The sequence below is a fragment of the Thunnus maccoyii genome, chromosome 12 (genome assembly GCF_910596095.1).
Source record: "Thunnus maccoyii chromosome 12, fThuMac1.1, whole genome shotgun sequence".
In the NCBI taxonomy this organism is placed as follows: domain Eukaryota; kingdom Metazoa; phylum Chordata; class Actinopteri; order Scombriformes; family Scombridae; genus Thunnus; species Thunnus maccoyii.
In genome coordinates, this window is record NC_056544.1 from 13,831,493 (window position 1) to 13,848,240 (window position 16,748).

The 16,748-nt window shown below is 41.5% G+C and overlaps 1 protein-coding gene across 4 annotated transcripts in view; it reads right to left on the reverse strand.

Annotated features, from left to right (window-relative positions):
• The window catches only part of kcnab1b (potassium voltage-gated channel subfamily A regulatory beta subunit 1b), a 36,147-nt gene extending 21,015 nt beyond the window's left edge, over nt 1-15,132 (reverse strand). The window contains exons 1-3 of one of the 4 annotated variants that reach the window (XM_042428857.1): nt 14,360-14,435; nt 9,042-9,120; nt 7,678-8,193 (exon numbers count right to left, since the gene is read on the reverse strand). In XM_042428857.1, the coding sequence (XP_042284791.1) occupies nt 7,678-7,892 (215 nt within the window). In that variant the 5' untranslated portion in view covers nt 7,893-8,193; nt 9,042-9,120; nt 14,360-14,435. Of the gene's footprint in view, nt 1-7,677; nt 8,194-9,041; nt 9,337-14,359; nt 14,644-14,993 lie in introns of those variants that run through there. The other 3 variants (XM_042428856.1, XM_042428855.1, XM_042428858.1) reach the window with 3 other exon arrangements.
• Nucleotides 15,133-16,748: the final 1,616 nt, after the last annotated feature.

Below are 16,748 nucleotides of genomic sequence, written 5' to 3' on the forward strand. Positions count from 1 at the left end.
CTCCAATTCACATCTAGTTTTACAATCCGTGCCGCATGAAATCCAACTGAGAGGTGAACTCATGTGGCACAAGCATTTAATGACTAACACCGACATTAACAGCAAGAGCAGATTGTTCTCCCTCCAGCCACCACAGGTGTCTTCCCACAGTGTGATGTAGGATATGGACTGTAGGTTAAAGAAAATTGTGACAGGGGGAATCGACAAGCCTTGCACAGGCAGCCACGGTTGTCTGACAAAGGGAATGATTTGAAGCAAAGACTGTGAAATTGAGACATATCGGTTTTTACAGAATCATCAAGGCCACATGCACACATAAAAGTCTCCACTCCATCACACACACACACACACACTTCATTCTGAGAGAAGAATATCACTGAATACTTGTTTTCTGACACAGAAACAACCTCCAATTATCTGCGGGGATTGTGATATCCAGCAAGCCGTTTTCTCATGCCTAACAACTAATGGTCTGTGCCCCGTCGAGATGAAGGCGGTCTAATCCAAGCCTGTGCTATCTAACCGTGCCCTCAACCAATTCAATTATAAGCCCAACATGGGGAAGCATCATCATCGAGTCAGCGGTTCAGCCGAGCTGCTCAGACAATGGAGCTGAACATATAAATGTTGATGTTCACATATGAGCACTCAATACATTTTTGGATTGAAAGCTGTGCTGACAACCACACGACAGGCAAAAACTAGGTGACAGATGTCACTGCAGTCACAAATCGTGGGTTGCGTTCTTGTCTCTGATATGGTGGAGGAGTTTGGATATTGTATCATCCGTCTCTCTGATGTATTATAGAGTGGGAGCTCTGATCCATGAAAGTGTGGGGGGAATAGGGAATAAGGGCTGTACTGCAGGTTAGAAGTCTGATACTGAGTGAATCTGTGTGTTCGATCGGGGGTTATTGAGGACAAACTGTGTTGATGTTGAGGAATGTTTCCTGCTGCATTTAATGCAAGTTGGTGTCAATAAAACATCTGATAAATACCTGCAATAGCTATAAATTGTACATATATTTGCCTTGGGTTTTCATTGATACTGTTCTCATGTTTACAGCAGCTCATTCAGCTCATGCACACAATCTCCACAATAAACAATTAGGCTCAAAGGCACTTTCCATTTCTAAATAAAGCTGGCTGTCCTTGCAAAAATGTATTTTTTTTCCCTTTGTTTTTGGAATCCTCCATAAGGCTAAATTTGCAGTGTTTGTGTGCTGTTACAAACACATACAGGCTGTCGTAATGAGAGGAGAAAAACAAAGCTGATGTTCGGCAGCCGAAGAAGCCGCCTCGCCTCTGCATTCTTGTTCCCAGTGTTTTTTGAGAGCTGTGGAGCAGCAGCATTGGCCATAACTGATTATTATCCACACAGCTTTGCTATAGAGTATTAATAGATCTGTCCTGGGTCTGGGAAGTGGGTGCCAGCAGAGGCACATTGCTAAAGAAGCTAATGATTCAGGAGATTACAGCATGTAATTTGCGACAAAGAAAAGAAAATAACTTAGAAAACGGGTAATTGTGTGTATGTAGGATACAGAGAGAGGAAATGTTAAGTGGGTGTGTGAGGATGCAGAGAGATGAGAGAGAGAGAGAGAGAGAACTTTACATGTTATATTCTAAATGGCAAAATAAACGCACCAAGGAAAGGACACCTTGTCTTTACAAACTTTCACATAAACAACTTTGTAAGCCAGTTAGTGTGGTTTGGTCCCTCATGCTTGGATGGTGACCAAAAGAAGCCCTGAAGTAAAATGACAAATGAGTCATTTGAAGACGCCCCCCCACACAAACCTGTCACCACTAGTGAACATCCTGCGAGCTGCTACTGTATGTAGCCTGTTCTATTCTTAGTGGATCCCCAGTTGAAATAAAATGAACATCTGGAGTTATTGTGCTTAAATCTTGGGACGAATGATCTCTTACTGTGGGAGGATTTCCTTTCTCCTGGAAAGCACATACAGTGGTTCTCAAGTCACACAGAGGCATTACTTATAATTTATTTCCTGGTATCGGATTGCGCAAATCAATATTTGTCTGCTAACGCTTTTGTCAAGGTTGAAAGTAAACAGCTAAAACTCCTCACTCACTGGGGATTAATGTAGACTAAGCAAACCCACACAAGCCAACCTTGATGGGCGGAGGGATTAGACAACACCCACCTCCTCCGTTCCCACCGCTCCCCTGATGGCAACCATAATGTTGTTATCAAAATAATTCAGTGCAGGGGAGAAAGGGGGGGTCAGAGTCTAAATATATCAAAGCTGGGGCCTGTGTGGGTGGGAAGAAAGTAGGGAAGTGAAATCAAGCACTTTGAGGGGGAAAAAATGAACAGATTAAGTATGAAGGAAAAGCCGCGGCAGTTGCTGGGGAAAGTGACGAAACCAACAGGCCTTATGGTTGAATTTTCAGCAATGACGGAGGAAGGAGAAAAGCATGGTTGGAGTGTTGTAGAGAGAGAGAGATGCATGCAGGCAGTAACCAAGTGACACTAGCAACAGACTGAGGTTTGCAGAGTTGCAAGTCCGAGCCCCAAGTCTAAGCAGATCAAACGCCCTCTACAGATAAAGCCTTCTATATGGCAAAGAATGGGAAATAGGAAATGACAGCCAGCTCCCTACAGGGCCCTGCGCAATGTGAATGTGTGTATAGTGTGTGCACGTGTGTGTGTGTGTGTGTGTGTGGACTGGACTTTCTGTTTTGTTTTTCCACCTCTGACCTTTATTCTAAATTTGATTTTTTTCTGTGATCTTGAAGGCTATTCAAAATGTTCGGACTCTTTTTTTATTTCTCACAAACTGTGATTTGACCATCGTATATCAGAAAACCCACAAATCTCTCACACAGTAGCTGTATTTGAGGCAGAGACACATGATTGAAGCCAGTGGCCTGTGGGTTGATACTGTATTGAAAAACATGTGGGCAGATCTGAAGTGGTTGATTCAGTGCGTTGTGAATTTCAAAGCGAGCTCGGCAAAGTGGGGAGAAAAAAAAAGAGCCTATCATGATAACTAGAAAAACCTTTGTACAGCACTCATACGATCACAATATCGCTTTAGGTGAAGTTTCTGTCAACTCGAAAGCATCAAAAAGAAGCGTCAAAGTGAAAAAAATGTCTCTAAAATCATGACTAGAGTCAATGTACAGAACAAAACTGTGCATGACAGTTCACAATATTGTAAATTCATGAATTATTAGTGTGATTACAATAATAGACAAAGTCAAATATAGATACAGTAACTTGACAAGGCTGAACGTCTGATGCCAAAGCTAAAACAGTCCTTCTTTTGACCTCATGGCACTTCTGTAAGGTCAGTATGTCTTTTCTGTGGCATTTGGAAAACCCACAACAGGAATAGATAGAGGTGAGTTCTTTGTTTTCCTTGTTCAGTCCCACCAACAAGCCTATTTGTGCAATTTGCAGTCATTATATCCCATCGGTATCACTGTTATTCTCACACTGCAGCGTTTTGTTCCTGTTTAATCACTTCCAATCATCTTTGTGATTAGAGTCTGTTTACTGGGGCCAGAAAGGAGAAAAAAAACTAAATTGCATTTGCAAGGTGCTGCTATTATAAAACCATTAGAGTTACAGAAAGCCATTTTAGTTGTGACCTTTAATTAAAATGCAAAGCCCATGCAAACTTCCTCCCCATTTAACTGAGAGATTTGGCGTTTCTTATCCTTGGGGGCTTGTTTGGTCTTAGGCAGATTGGAGCTCCATGTCACAGGGCTCCCATGGTGCAACACCCTGGCTCATGTTATTAGAGCTACACATCACAACATAACAGCTGAGATGAGAGCTGAAGTAAATGGTGTTGGAACATAAAGCAAATCTATCTTGTTGATGTATGACGTAAAACTGGGCAAAAACAGCAAGTCAGACAGCTGGATACACGCTGCCAAACTGTGCATCAGAGCGAGAGCGGCAAGATGGGCTCTATGCGTGCAGACATGCATGAAGCCACGCAAGCGAACGCATGCATGCACACACACGCATCTGCACACGCACACACATACTGGAAGTTCACCACAAAAACTCACAGAGAGCAACATCCCAGCAAATAATGAATTATGGTACACACAGACAAGTGCAACAGCAGCAGAATATCTAACTGTTATCTTTCTGTGGACAAGCAGATAGAGGAAGAATTTGCATCAGACTTCACTATAAAAAAAAATTCAATCATTTCAGCCTTCATACACCTTATCTAAACCCACTGAAATATTTGTGGTGCAAAGAAAAATGCAGATTTCTTGCCTCTTTGATATGAAAAAATCTGCAGTGTATTCTAACAATAGCTAAAGCTATTGAAAGTCTCCTTGGCCAGGTTTAAAAGTTAAAGGCTCAACCTAACTCAAGAAGGAAGTGCTTTCCACAATAAATTCTGCATTTAACCATTAATTTTGAGACTTTGGAGAGCCGAGCAGCAGAAGATAAGCTGGAGACTTTCAAATACATCCTCTGCAATCAATGATTCAGGCGAAAAACTCACTAACACCAGTATTTTTGTTTTAAGGTCTGATAGCCCGCTGGATTACGAAATAAAGGGGCTCAACAGAGGGAAAGCTTTTAATTAAAAGGATCAAGCTAGAGGCACAGCAGAGTCATCCATGAATGCAAGAATGACGTTCACTCTGGGGGCTGCCTCAAACAAACAAATGATGGGACGGAAACTCTCACAATTTCCTCCAAAACTTTAATTGAGGTCAACTGTGTGTACAAAACAATGAGTAGTTAAAATGACCAGTATTAAGCACATTTTATGGCTATCCCATGTGCCAACCCCCTCCCCACTCCCCTTATATACTTGCTTTATACATAACTCACTCACTCTCGACACACAGATGCATACACAGCAGAGGGTGCCTCTCTCTCTGCTGGCCACTGATAAGCCTGCATCAGAAGGAACCAACAGAAGGGATTTTTGCATGCCCATCTGCAGTGCAGCTCTGAACCAACCAAGCGGAATCTTCCCCGAACCTCCTGGACTTTTAAAAAGGCCTTCTGCTGCCTAATGACCGTTATGGACTTCAACCCAGACGACCCCTGCCAGGAACCAGAAATAATCTGCTCAACTTGTTTTGTTCCATCACATAATTTTTGCCTTGTGTATATTATTTCAGGAGTAAGAAGAGGTCAAACAAGCCTCGGAAGGTTGCATCTAGGGGACACCGCAATTAGAACCACACTATTTTTGGATCGCCATGACAACTGAAAATGCTGCAGATGGTGGTATTATTAGTTTATGCTCGCTTGCGCTGCAAACTACATCTTCTGCTTCAACTTGCTACGCCTTCAGATGCTCCCAGTGTGCCTCGACGCATCACACATCTAGCGCACATACATGCACTCATGTATGTAATGCGCAATGTGCCAGTGCATATGCCTACAAATACACACACACTTCCATATTTGAGAGAAAGTGCCTTCTTTTGAGAAAAGTTCAGAGTTTGTACAACACAGATTTAGTTGGGGACTTGGCTTCGCTTCAGGAGAGAGAGATGTCATCCAAAGCAACATAGTATCATCTTAAGGCAAACAGCTTTGAGTCAGAGTTTTTTTTTTTTGAAAGCAAAGCAAATGAGATACAGTACTGGGAGAGTGTGGAACAGAAGATATTTGTCAAACGGAGAGCAGGGAGGGGATGTGACAGATGAAGATCTTTCATCCAATATTTGCTTCTCTGTGGTAAAAATGGGCGATTTGCTAAGAGCTTTAACTGTTAACATCCTCCATCTGTTTTTAGAAGGAGCTACAAGAATGAACAAATCCTCATGTAATCGTTGGCTGAGCGTAACTTTTTTTTTGAAAAGGTGAAACAATTGAGCTCAAAAACAAATAGAATTTCAGAATTAATCTTGTCGCTTGATGGAAAAATCTTTTGTAAATGCTGAACCACTTAACACAATGGAGTAACCAAGCTTGTTTGGGGGCTGGCAACAGATTGAAGTTGGCTATTTCAATGTTGTTATGGAAACGAGATGAGATTGTGTGACAAGCAGACACTTATCACATTTTTCTGCTCTGCATCCAATCTGCCCGGATTCTGTTAATTGCCTCTTTTCTGTGAGCTAACCCGCATGCCCCAATTTTCTCTTTCATTCAGTCTCTCATTCTGCTTCAGTTTTTTTTGTCCTTTCTTTCCCTCATTTCTTCTTTCTAGCTCCATCCCTTCCCATCATCCCCTCTTTCTCTCATTCTCTCTCCGTTTCGCACTTGATCCTCAAACTGTAAGCGATGATGTCACCCTCTCCAGCGTGTTAACAGTGTGAGGTGAAAGCTACTATTTTGCTGCGGTCTGGGTTAAGAGCCCACTCACTGAGATAAGAGAGCATTGTTTACTTGGCCAAGCCTTGTTACAACTCCCACACAGACACACATGGAGAGCTCTACTGCACGGCTCTGTCACACTTGTGTGGCTGCGGTATACTGTATGGCTGCGGACAGTTACTAAGAAGTGCCTGCGGCGTGGTCAGAATCTTGAACTAATGCTGGTGATACTGAACAAGCTCATTACAGACTGTAAAGATCAAATTCTACTCTGATACAGTGAAGCATTGTACTGCTGATACACAAAATGAATAAAGGTGATTATGGCAAATTCAGATTCAACCAAAATAAATAGGATAACAACTATGTATATAATTAAATATTTTTTTTCTGTCAGTAATAATGACATAATTATATTCTATCATGTTTGATTGAATAAATGTATTAACCACATCTTGTATTTTTTGCATTGAGTGTGATTTTGTCATATCCTGTGGTGCATATTGTATTGCAGCATCACAAGTACTTCCACATTTGCCACCAAACTCCTGAACGCCTGACACTTTAAAGACATGATTTTTTTTTAGCAACAATGTTCTGCAACACTTTTTTTCAGCTTCATTGTCAGAATCTAAAATCTGTGTTTTTGTCATATTTGTATGGGACTGCATCAAACTGCATATAATGATTCATTATTTTACTTTCCTGACAGTGATATGACAGGTGTTTTCTTTATATTTGTTGGCAATTTCATGATGGAATAATGGTGTAATGTCTATACTAAGCGCCAGTACTGCCATTATCACCATGATCAAGACCTTATAGTTTTGAAACCTGTCTACATTTTAAACCAGCATGCTTGACTCAATAAAGGCTTTTAATATAAGTTTTCTGTGTACCTGAAGAATGTTATCTTTTCTGTGTGTTTATGCAACAGATACTTAGATACTAGATTGTATAGAACTACTAGATCGTAGTTCACTACAGACACTATCAGCTATTGAAAATTATATAAAGTTGCCAAGAAATCTCCATCTTGGAAAAATGTCTATGTTTCTCTGAACACAGAGACACTCACAGGCACACTCACCCTCCTACTCATCACCTGATACTGCTCATATATCTTCATTGTCTCAGTCAGAGCTCTTTCAATTTATTAATTTCTCTTCCCATTTAGTTGTATTGTTTTTCTACCATGTTCTCCCATATTGTGTTGTGTTGTCATAATGTTCATGTTCTTTGATTCATTTTCTTTGCTTCACACTCACAGTTGTGGCAGTTTGTTTTTCCTTCCCAGCATACACTGGGAAGAGGAGAGAAAACTAAACTAAGCACACCTCCTTCTTCCTCACTCTGCCCTCTCACACAGTCTCCATCATCATCATCAGTCTACGTACCGGTACTTCATGCCGGTGAGCTTGGCGGTGGACTCCTTGAGGTTGTGGTGGTAGCGGTGGGTGAAGGAGCCCAGGCTGCGAGCTATCAGGGCCACGGTGCGGAAGCGTGCGCGGGCCTGGCTGGCTGTATTGGGGCTGGTGGCGTTCTGCTTGCTGTGCTCGCCGTTACGCGGGGCCTTCAGCCCGTGGTCTGTGCATGCGAAGGACACCTGCATGGCTGTTGGCAGAAACAAAAGCCACCAAAGCTGCTCCAAGACAAGGCTTTGCTTGTGTCCTTTTTATCTGTCCGGGGAATCCAGATGTTCTTATGTGAAGTTGAAAGTCAGTGATCCAGACCAGTTCTGCCTGGTGCTGCTGAATCTCATATGGCAGTCAGAGGCAGGAATGAGGAAACATGAGATTGCTCAGTTTATTTTGGAAGAACTGATGTTACATCAAAATGAGACATAGCAGCGGCACAGTCCTGGTCAGTGAGTGAGGAGCTGAGACGGGGATCCTGCGAAGGTCTGACTCCACCTGAAAATATGAGAGGGGGTGGAGATGGAGAGAGAAGAGTGGAGGAGAGGAAGTACTGAATGAGTTGCTTAAAGAGTTGCCCAGTTAAGAAGAGAGAGGGAAAACATGTATGTCGCAGAGGTTACTAGGGTTAGGGTTAGAGGTGTACGGAGAAGAGAAAAATGTCCTGCTAAACCTAAAAGATGACCTGTGAAACCTCTTTGTATTTCCTTTTTCCAGGCTCTTTTCTCCAGTTTAATGCCCTCTGCTCACATTTCTAAGCTCATTCAACGTGACAATATGAAGAATGAGAGCGATTCTGCCCTAGTTTTGCTTGTCTTTCTATCTCATTTTCCTCTTTCTCTTTCTGTCCTGATCTTATCTTCCTCACTTTATCCATGTTGTGTGCTATTCCTATTCCAATTATAATTCTGTCTCTTGCTTATATATGATTAGTCTGTTTCTGCTTACAGCCTTCTCTAACATTTTTCTCTTTCAGGTGTTTAAGAGGGTTTTTTTTGTCAGGCTGACTGGAGTTGTGGGTGTCTGGGGAGTCTTTCTTGCCCTCCAACCAGCTAAGCCTTTTAGTCAACACCTGGAGTGAGGAGAACAACACTGCACCACCACAGTGTGTTTTCGACACAGTACACAAAGACACACACACACACACACACACTATCACAGACACTCTTCTCTCTTGTCACACATCTAAAAATTAAGGTCATGCTTTCACAGAAAAGCATATGCTTACAAATCTGTACTGTACACTCACAAATCTTCTCTGTTGTACAGCTGGATTTGCATCCACTTACAACACACTCATAATACATACACTGAAGCCAAATCTTTACTGGTCGAAGTGTTCTTACACACAGTGAGTTGTCAGTGGTCCATTTGAAAGAAGATGAGGCAAGATGAGATTCTTGATTGACGTGTGCTCTCCTGCAACTTTGAGATGAGACAAGCGATGTTACACAGCAAGCAGAGGTCCCAGAAAGATCCACATCCCAACAGAAGCAGCAGCAGCAGCAGCAGCAGTGTTTCCAGCAGCTGTCCTCAGACCCAGCAACCAGCCTTGTCCCGTCTCCAAAGTCCTCTAGCAAGTAACACAGCTTTTATGGTCCCCGGCTGTGCAGCAATAATGCTCTGTTTAATAAAGGGACTCTGGAATGGTAATGGACAAGCGAAGAGGAGGAAAAAGGAGGATGCATGGTGCACCTCACTTCAGAGAAAAGAGGACAGATGCAGTGAGGAGGCGAGGAGCAGCGCGTGTTGAGCGTGGAGAGGGAGCCAGGCGCTGAATGAGGGAGAGAGACAGTGTGTATAGGCTACTGGCTCTGACTGACTGGCTGAAAGAACTGCAGTGTTTTTCACTATAGTGCCACACACTCAGAGAGAGAGAGAGAGAGAGAGAGAGAGAGAGAGAGAGGAAGAGAGATGAAGGTACAGTCTGAATGGAAATCCAGAGATCTGAGCTGAGGTGATGTGAGTTGATATGTGTGTGTTCATTTATTTACTGAAAAACGCCTCAGGCAGGATGTTATGGTGGTATATTGTGGTTGATTACAGTAACCTACATTTGAACGTCATAGGCACGCTTCACTTCACTGTGGACGACTTAGGAGGCTTTTTTTTTGCTACCGCCTCTTTATGCTGTCTGCTGTTACAGTGCATGCCCTCTTTACACTGCAGTTACCTTTGTAATTATGTAACAAGCACTCACTTCCAGTCTATGACCCCTGTACAAACAACATATTCTCACACCACTTCATGTTATGTACTGTGAAAAATGACTGTAGTTCATTTCAGGCTCGAAAAGGACCAAGAAAGACCTCCTTGACACTGGCTTCTCAAAGCAGATGTTGAGCACAGACCAGCTGAATTGGCACAGTGAAATAAAGCATAAACCAGGCAGTGTTCAGGCAGGCATCTTACTTTCCTCCCCCCACTGAGCAGTAATGTGACAATGCAGGATTTCATGCTTCATTGAACATCTACGAACCTTGAGGCCAATACAGTTTTATTTATATCCTTGTGATTGCATTCGATAGTGTTTATCGTGTAAAAATCAGTTCAGCGGAGCCCTGTTGTTTTTAACGTTGAGGAAAGCTTCTGGGTCGGATGGAGCAACTGGGGAGTTAGGTTGCTCAGGATGACTGGTAAGATTTTTATACATGTTGTGAAACTATATGTTGTGTGATAAAATGTCTGATATGAGGTTATTCCTTTTTACAAGTGCTTGTAATGCACATGAAAACAGCAGACTTGGCAGCTCTAGCGTTGATTGACATCTGTGACTGACAGTTTGCTCACATGCTGCTGTCCTCAGTTCCTAGACTGTCACTGTCTCGGACTTTTGGAACTTGTGCTTAAAGAATAAACATTCTGATTGTGATTTTTCTCCAGATACGCCGTTCTACCATGTTTGTGGTTAAGAGGTTAAACTAAAAGGATGCTGTCATGAAATATTTCAGAAAATTCAATGTTACTTGATTACGATACCTGTTTAGCACAGTTTAGCTAAAGTTGCTAACATTAGCGCCAGTGTATACCACTTGGTGTTCCCAGTAAGCAAGCATTTGCTTTGGTCTGAGGTAGCAGGGCATGTTTCCAGAGCGTGAAAGGCAACACCACGCACTCATTATGTTAGAAGGTCCTGGCTCCAAACAGAAAAGTCGGCGCCAACCATAATCAGCAGCTCGGCTTCAAACCAGCTTCAATGCAAACCAATGGATGATGTCACACCTCACTACATCCATCTTTATATACAGTCTATGATTTGAAGTCCCAAGCTGAAATAACCCTGATGACATCATCAAGGTTATTTTTACAGACTTAGGAAAGCTCGATACAGAAAATTGGTGGAGTGCCCTTTTAAAATCACTCTCCCTTTTAGAAAAACTAAAAAATAGCAGCCATATCTCTGGTGTTATGCCATTTCTACAGATTCTACAGCCTCTTTGCCTGCCCGAAAACCTTGTTTTGGCCTGATCATGTTGCTGTGTGATGCTCTGGAGAGGTAACAGCTCGGTAGGACAAAGCTGCAAACATCCCTCTAATGTCACCAGCACCTCCAAGGCTACAACTTCCTCCCTGTCGATCCCATTTAAAAGTGTGTCAGTCAAAAGCGTCAACTAGAACTGTTACACACTCTCAGCTGAAATCCCCAGTAGGCGATAACACTGTTACCCTGAGGCAAACCGCTCTGCCTTAATTGCTCCAGTAAGACTCTATAATAGACTTCGGAAACTTAAGACACAAACCTCCATACAGTGAGTGCGCACATGTTGAAATAGATGAGCAACCATGACACTGCACTGAGGAGACTGATAAATCCCTCTAATATAACCCTCGATTCCCTACAGTTTGGAACATCTGTCAGTGTAGCTTGATAGCGCTGCCTGTGTTTCACCAAAATACTGCATCCATTTAAATAGAGAACAATTATTCCCTATACTGATAAACCTCTCAGTAACATCAGATTCCATGTCACATAATTACAGCCTTGTAAACAGTCTGCTGCTTGACTAAAAGATTTGTGTGTTCCACATCTTATTCTTGTGCTCGAAAGGCTATTCAATGTCTAATAGATAGTTTTCCTTATCAGCACTAACCTCCTGTTGAGAAAATGAGAGATAATGAGGGGGAAAACCTTTCCAAGCTGTCTGTGATGTCACTGCTGCTGCAGTCCCACTCTCTCTGCTCGATCACTTCTTTCTCTATGTATTTTCCTCTGCATTCGACCTTTTGCTCACGTTCTGTCTGTCTGTTATCTCCTCTCTCTACTCAAAATCACTATTTAACATGGCACTCTTGCTCTCTCTCACTCCAAGTCGACAGTCTTTCCCCTGTGCTGCAGATTAGACCCGGAGCCCATGTCATTGTGATGCACTGCGCGTACAACACCACAGAGGAAGAATTGGTTCTTAATCTGCCCTAATAGGGTCGTACTGACTCTGTGTAGACATAATGGTCACAGTTATTAGGCGCTACAAATTTCACTGCAGGCCAGAAAACATGCATGAAATACTGATGAAGAAGCTCAACTCTCAAGTTGATATTATATGTGAAAATGCCTGGTCACTGTCATCATCATCATCATCATCATCATCACCACTACCACATCCATCCTTCATCAACAGCACAAAAACCTTCTATTTTGTCATCTACTTATTATCACCACCTCATTATCATAATCATCCCATTACTATTATTACCATTATCATCATCATTTCAGCCACCACCATTATGACCATCAGCATTATTATCGGTCCATCTTCTGCCACAACCTCATCTACTGCAGGTTTGAATCCACTGCACATGGTGACACTGATGCATGTTGACGTCTTTATTGTGACAGTCTCTACAGATGCCTACGTGTCTGCCCAGCAGGCATATGGCTTCATAGCGGTGTGATATTGAGTGATAGAGGGAAGTGGATGCACAGCCATTTATTTCTAATGGTAAAGCAATCAGTGGTTTATAGATTCAGTATTGATGAAATGTTTGTGTACCTGCAGAGTATCGACATCATGATAAATGGCTCGCAAGCTCATTTTGGAGTTTTAGTCTATTGGTATCACGTGTTACTGAAACTGATTTTGTCTGAAGAGGTAACAGCTCATCTTAAATGCTCTGGGGGCAGGATTTTGTTTGAGTTTGCAATAAAACACTTAGGTCAGCACAGTTTTACAGTGTTATGCATCATGCAGATATAAGCTGTGTATGCACAAATCAAATTCATTGATTTGTTATCATCAGTTGGGTTACATAGCCAACGTTCTGAAGAGGGTAACTATTAAAGACATTTTTTTCCCAACATTTTGCGAAATATGCTTATTAACTTTCTTGCTGAGAGTTAGATGAGAAGAAGAGGAAGCTACAGCCAGCAGGTGATTAGCTTAGCTTAGCATGAGGACTTAAAACAGAGGGAAAAAGCTAGCCTCCAAAGATTAAAGATACCCTCCAGACATGTTTTAAGAGATATGAAACATATTAAAAAATATTTTAAAAATGCTCTGCTTGTACCCCCAAAGCTATAATTAACACATTAACACTGAAGTTTTAGTGCAGATAAAATTAACAAAATATAATGTGGTAATAAATCAAGTTTAGAGGTACTGAGAAGTTGATTTTCTAAAACTTTGGACAGAGCTAGTTCGGCTGTTTCCCTCAGCTCCCAGTCTTCATGCTAAGCTAAGCTCCCAGCTGCAGCTTCATATTTAGCCCAAAATGTTAAATTATTCCTTTAAAAGTGATCATCATGTTGAAAACTCTTAAAAGTTCATGCTTTTGATGTGCAGTCAAGGTACAATCCAAATATACACTCATGCGGTTCTAACTCTTCACACAATCAATCAAAATCATATCTACTGGGAAATATACTGAGTATTTGGAAACATACAATACATTGCGCATCCAGAAACAGAGAAAGACAATTGGACTTTGGCAAATACTTGAATACCCCAGCCACACATCCATCCTGTTTTTAACATTTCAGAAACAGCACACAGCAATTCTGGAAAATGCTCCATTTAATAAAATATCAGATCAGATATTGCTGATAGATCTATTCCTGCTTTGCAATGACAATCAGCTCTAACATGAGGCTTGCTTCATTATTTATTCAAATCTTCAATCTTTCCAAAGTACACCTTAAACCTGCCGAAGCCACTGAAGACATTGCAATATGTCTGATGGTGGCTTCATGTGCCTTTCACGTCAAGTCTAATTACGGAGGGGAATTATTGCTGGGTCTCGCTGTGCTAAGAAGGACCCTTCCCTATCAGGAGATGATGTAAAGCATTAGGTATTTAACAGGACAGGGACCTCGCTGAGCAGTGTTAAACTTTAATCCTAACTTCCAGTGGTTTATAAATGATACAACTTGAAGTGAACTGACAAACAGGAGGCTGTTTACCCTGATTGGGCTCAGACTAACCCTTGAGCAGATCAAAAATTGCATAAAAACATGCAGCATATGGAAACAACATGACATGAAAAGCTGGCATGAAAAATACCCAGAAATGATGCAAAATGCAAGTAATGCAAAACATGTGCACTGTAGCTCTACATCTACAAGCTCTCTATGACTATATTAGATAATAGTCTGAATTTACAGCACTAATCTGAATGTGCTAGATTTTTATTTTTAAGTGCATGCACCCCTCTTCAGAACATATCCTACCTGTAGACCATGCTGGCACAAGGATGGGGAGATGCCTGGAAAAAATGGCTGTGAACATGAAGAAGCTCCTCTAAACTTTGCTGCTCTCGAACTCTGATGGCGTCGAAGCTTCCTGGAAGACAGCTGGTGGGGCTTGAGGGGGGCACCCTGGTTCCTGCCCCCTGCCTCTGCTGAATGGTACTGGGGCAGCGATCCAGCCTCGGCCCCCCTCTCTGCCTGGACACGGGGATCTCACTGCAGGCCGCCTTGAGATACATGTTTGAATCAACCTTGTCTGTCACAGGCTAACAGGAGAGTTTCTTTTGTTAGCAAATCCTTTTCAATATATTTACTCGTCCTGTGGAGAGAGTCTGGCTTAAAAACATCTCCATGTAAGTACAATGCAATGCTGGTCATGCGGGACCACAGAGTATATCCGTATTTGTTTGCTGAAGAGTTTTTGCCAACTCTAGGGCCAACAGAATGATTCAGAGCAATACCCTGACACAATTTCCATAGATATATCAAACAAAGTGCACATGTGCATACACAAAGCCAAGGCAGCCGGGCAAACAGACTCACACAAATAAAATTAACGCGCTAATATTTACAGTATCAAAGGAGTGAGGAGGGTGGAAACTTCCCTGTGCCATACCTGTGATGTCAACTTTATTCTTAGATGATTGACAAGTTAAAAGACAAAGGCAGCTTTTGTTTGAGCTCCTGGTGGCTCCAGCGAGAGAAGCCTGCTTGTCTGAGAGGAAAGCCAAACAAAGCCATGCAGGGATATTTCTGTCTACTTGTCAGAAATACATCTGTTGTATGCAGCACAGCTGATTCAAGTTGCAGCTGAGAATAAAATTTGATCCACTTAGTCTGCTCTGGCAACATTTCCTTAAAGCAAACGATTAAATGATGACAGAGATGCACAAGTATTTGAACAAGATGTTTATTAATTGTGAATGCACAGATACTTGTGTTTTTATGGAGGGAACTCCACACATGAAGAGGAAACTTAATCCATGTATGGCTGTTAAGAATTGTAATAAAAGTGCATTCTGCTGTGTATTTTTGAAATAAAAGTTGTAAGTATGTAACTTTTGAAAAAGAAATAGCACAATCCTCCTTCTGCAAATGAATAGTAGAATTCATAAGCAATAAAACAAACCCTCGCTCAGTTCAATACACTCAGAGGTTTTGCTGCTACAGCCTGATTTAGACTGGTATGACCGGTAGCTTTTGGTCGCTAACGTTAGCAAATGTTAGCAAATTGTTAATAGATGTTGCTATTTACCTGACATAACTTGATCAATTTACTGACTTTATGACTCATCTTTATTTTGGCAACTGTTAGACTACATTGTAGCATTTCAGTGTTTTTATTACAAAACTAAAAAAAGAACACATTTGTGTAATGTAGCATCACATAGTGTCTTGTGTCCACAGTGGTCACTGTTTAGCAAAGAGTAAATAGTCTTTAACCTGCATTAATAGATTTTTTTGGCCAGTTGGGGGCAGTGGAAACAAGTTGTGAACACAACAACATCATATAAATTTTTAAGCTGATATGTTGAACTTGTTAGCAAACAGTTCCTTATTTACATGTCCAACTGTTATGGAGCAACATTATCATTCATTTGGAGTTGTGTTTCTGTCCACCTGGTGAATGTAAGTCCAAAGTTCACTCTCCATTAGCTCTGTTTTTGCTCTCTACCAACTCCTGAGGAAAAATATCTGGCTCTTCAGCTGCTAAATGCTCCATTATGTTCACCAGCTAGTTTGCTAACTGTGTCTGTTTGCTGTTTGGTGCTGAACAGTGGGTTTAGTATGCAGTGGGTTTTAGAGCTTTTCCCTGAAAACAACAGATTTTGCTGAAAATGACACTGAGCTGTGAGACTGAACCGTAACAGTAAAGTTGCAGCCGAACAGCTAAACACTAAGATGAAGCTCACTAAAAAACTTTGTAAAGCTGCAAAGTCGGATGATAATTCTCTGTAGGTTCATCACTGAGAGCTATGCCTGTCACATTACATACAGTCATTTGATACATCGTTATTATTTCTCTTTTTTTGTATTATTCTTACTGGTCTCTCTTTTTCACTTTCAATTATATATTTTATCATCTACAGTTTTGCTATTGTCTGATATTTATTGTTGATTAGCCCTTTTTTAATTTGTTGCATTTCTTGCATTTTTAGTTTAACTGCTGGACACAAGATGTCTCCTACTTCCTTGTAAAATCAATTCTCAGTGTTTGTACACTGGAGGCTTCAAGGTTCCACATCACACTTGTGTAAGTTGAATATTGGACCAGGATTGGCTTCCAAACTAGTTGTTATGTCACAAATCACGCTCGTAGACCCTCCCCTTAAAATCTGTTTTTCTGTGAGCTCAGAGAAACTTTACACTT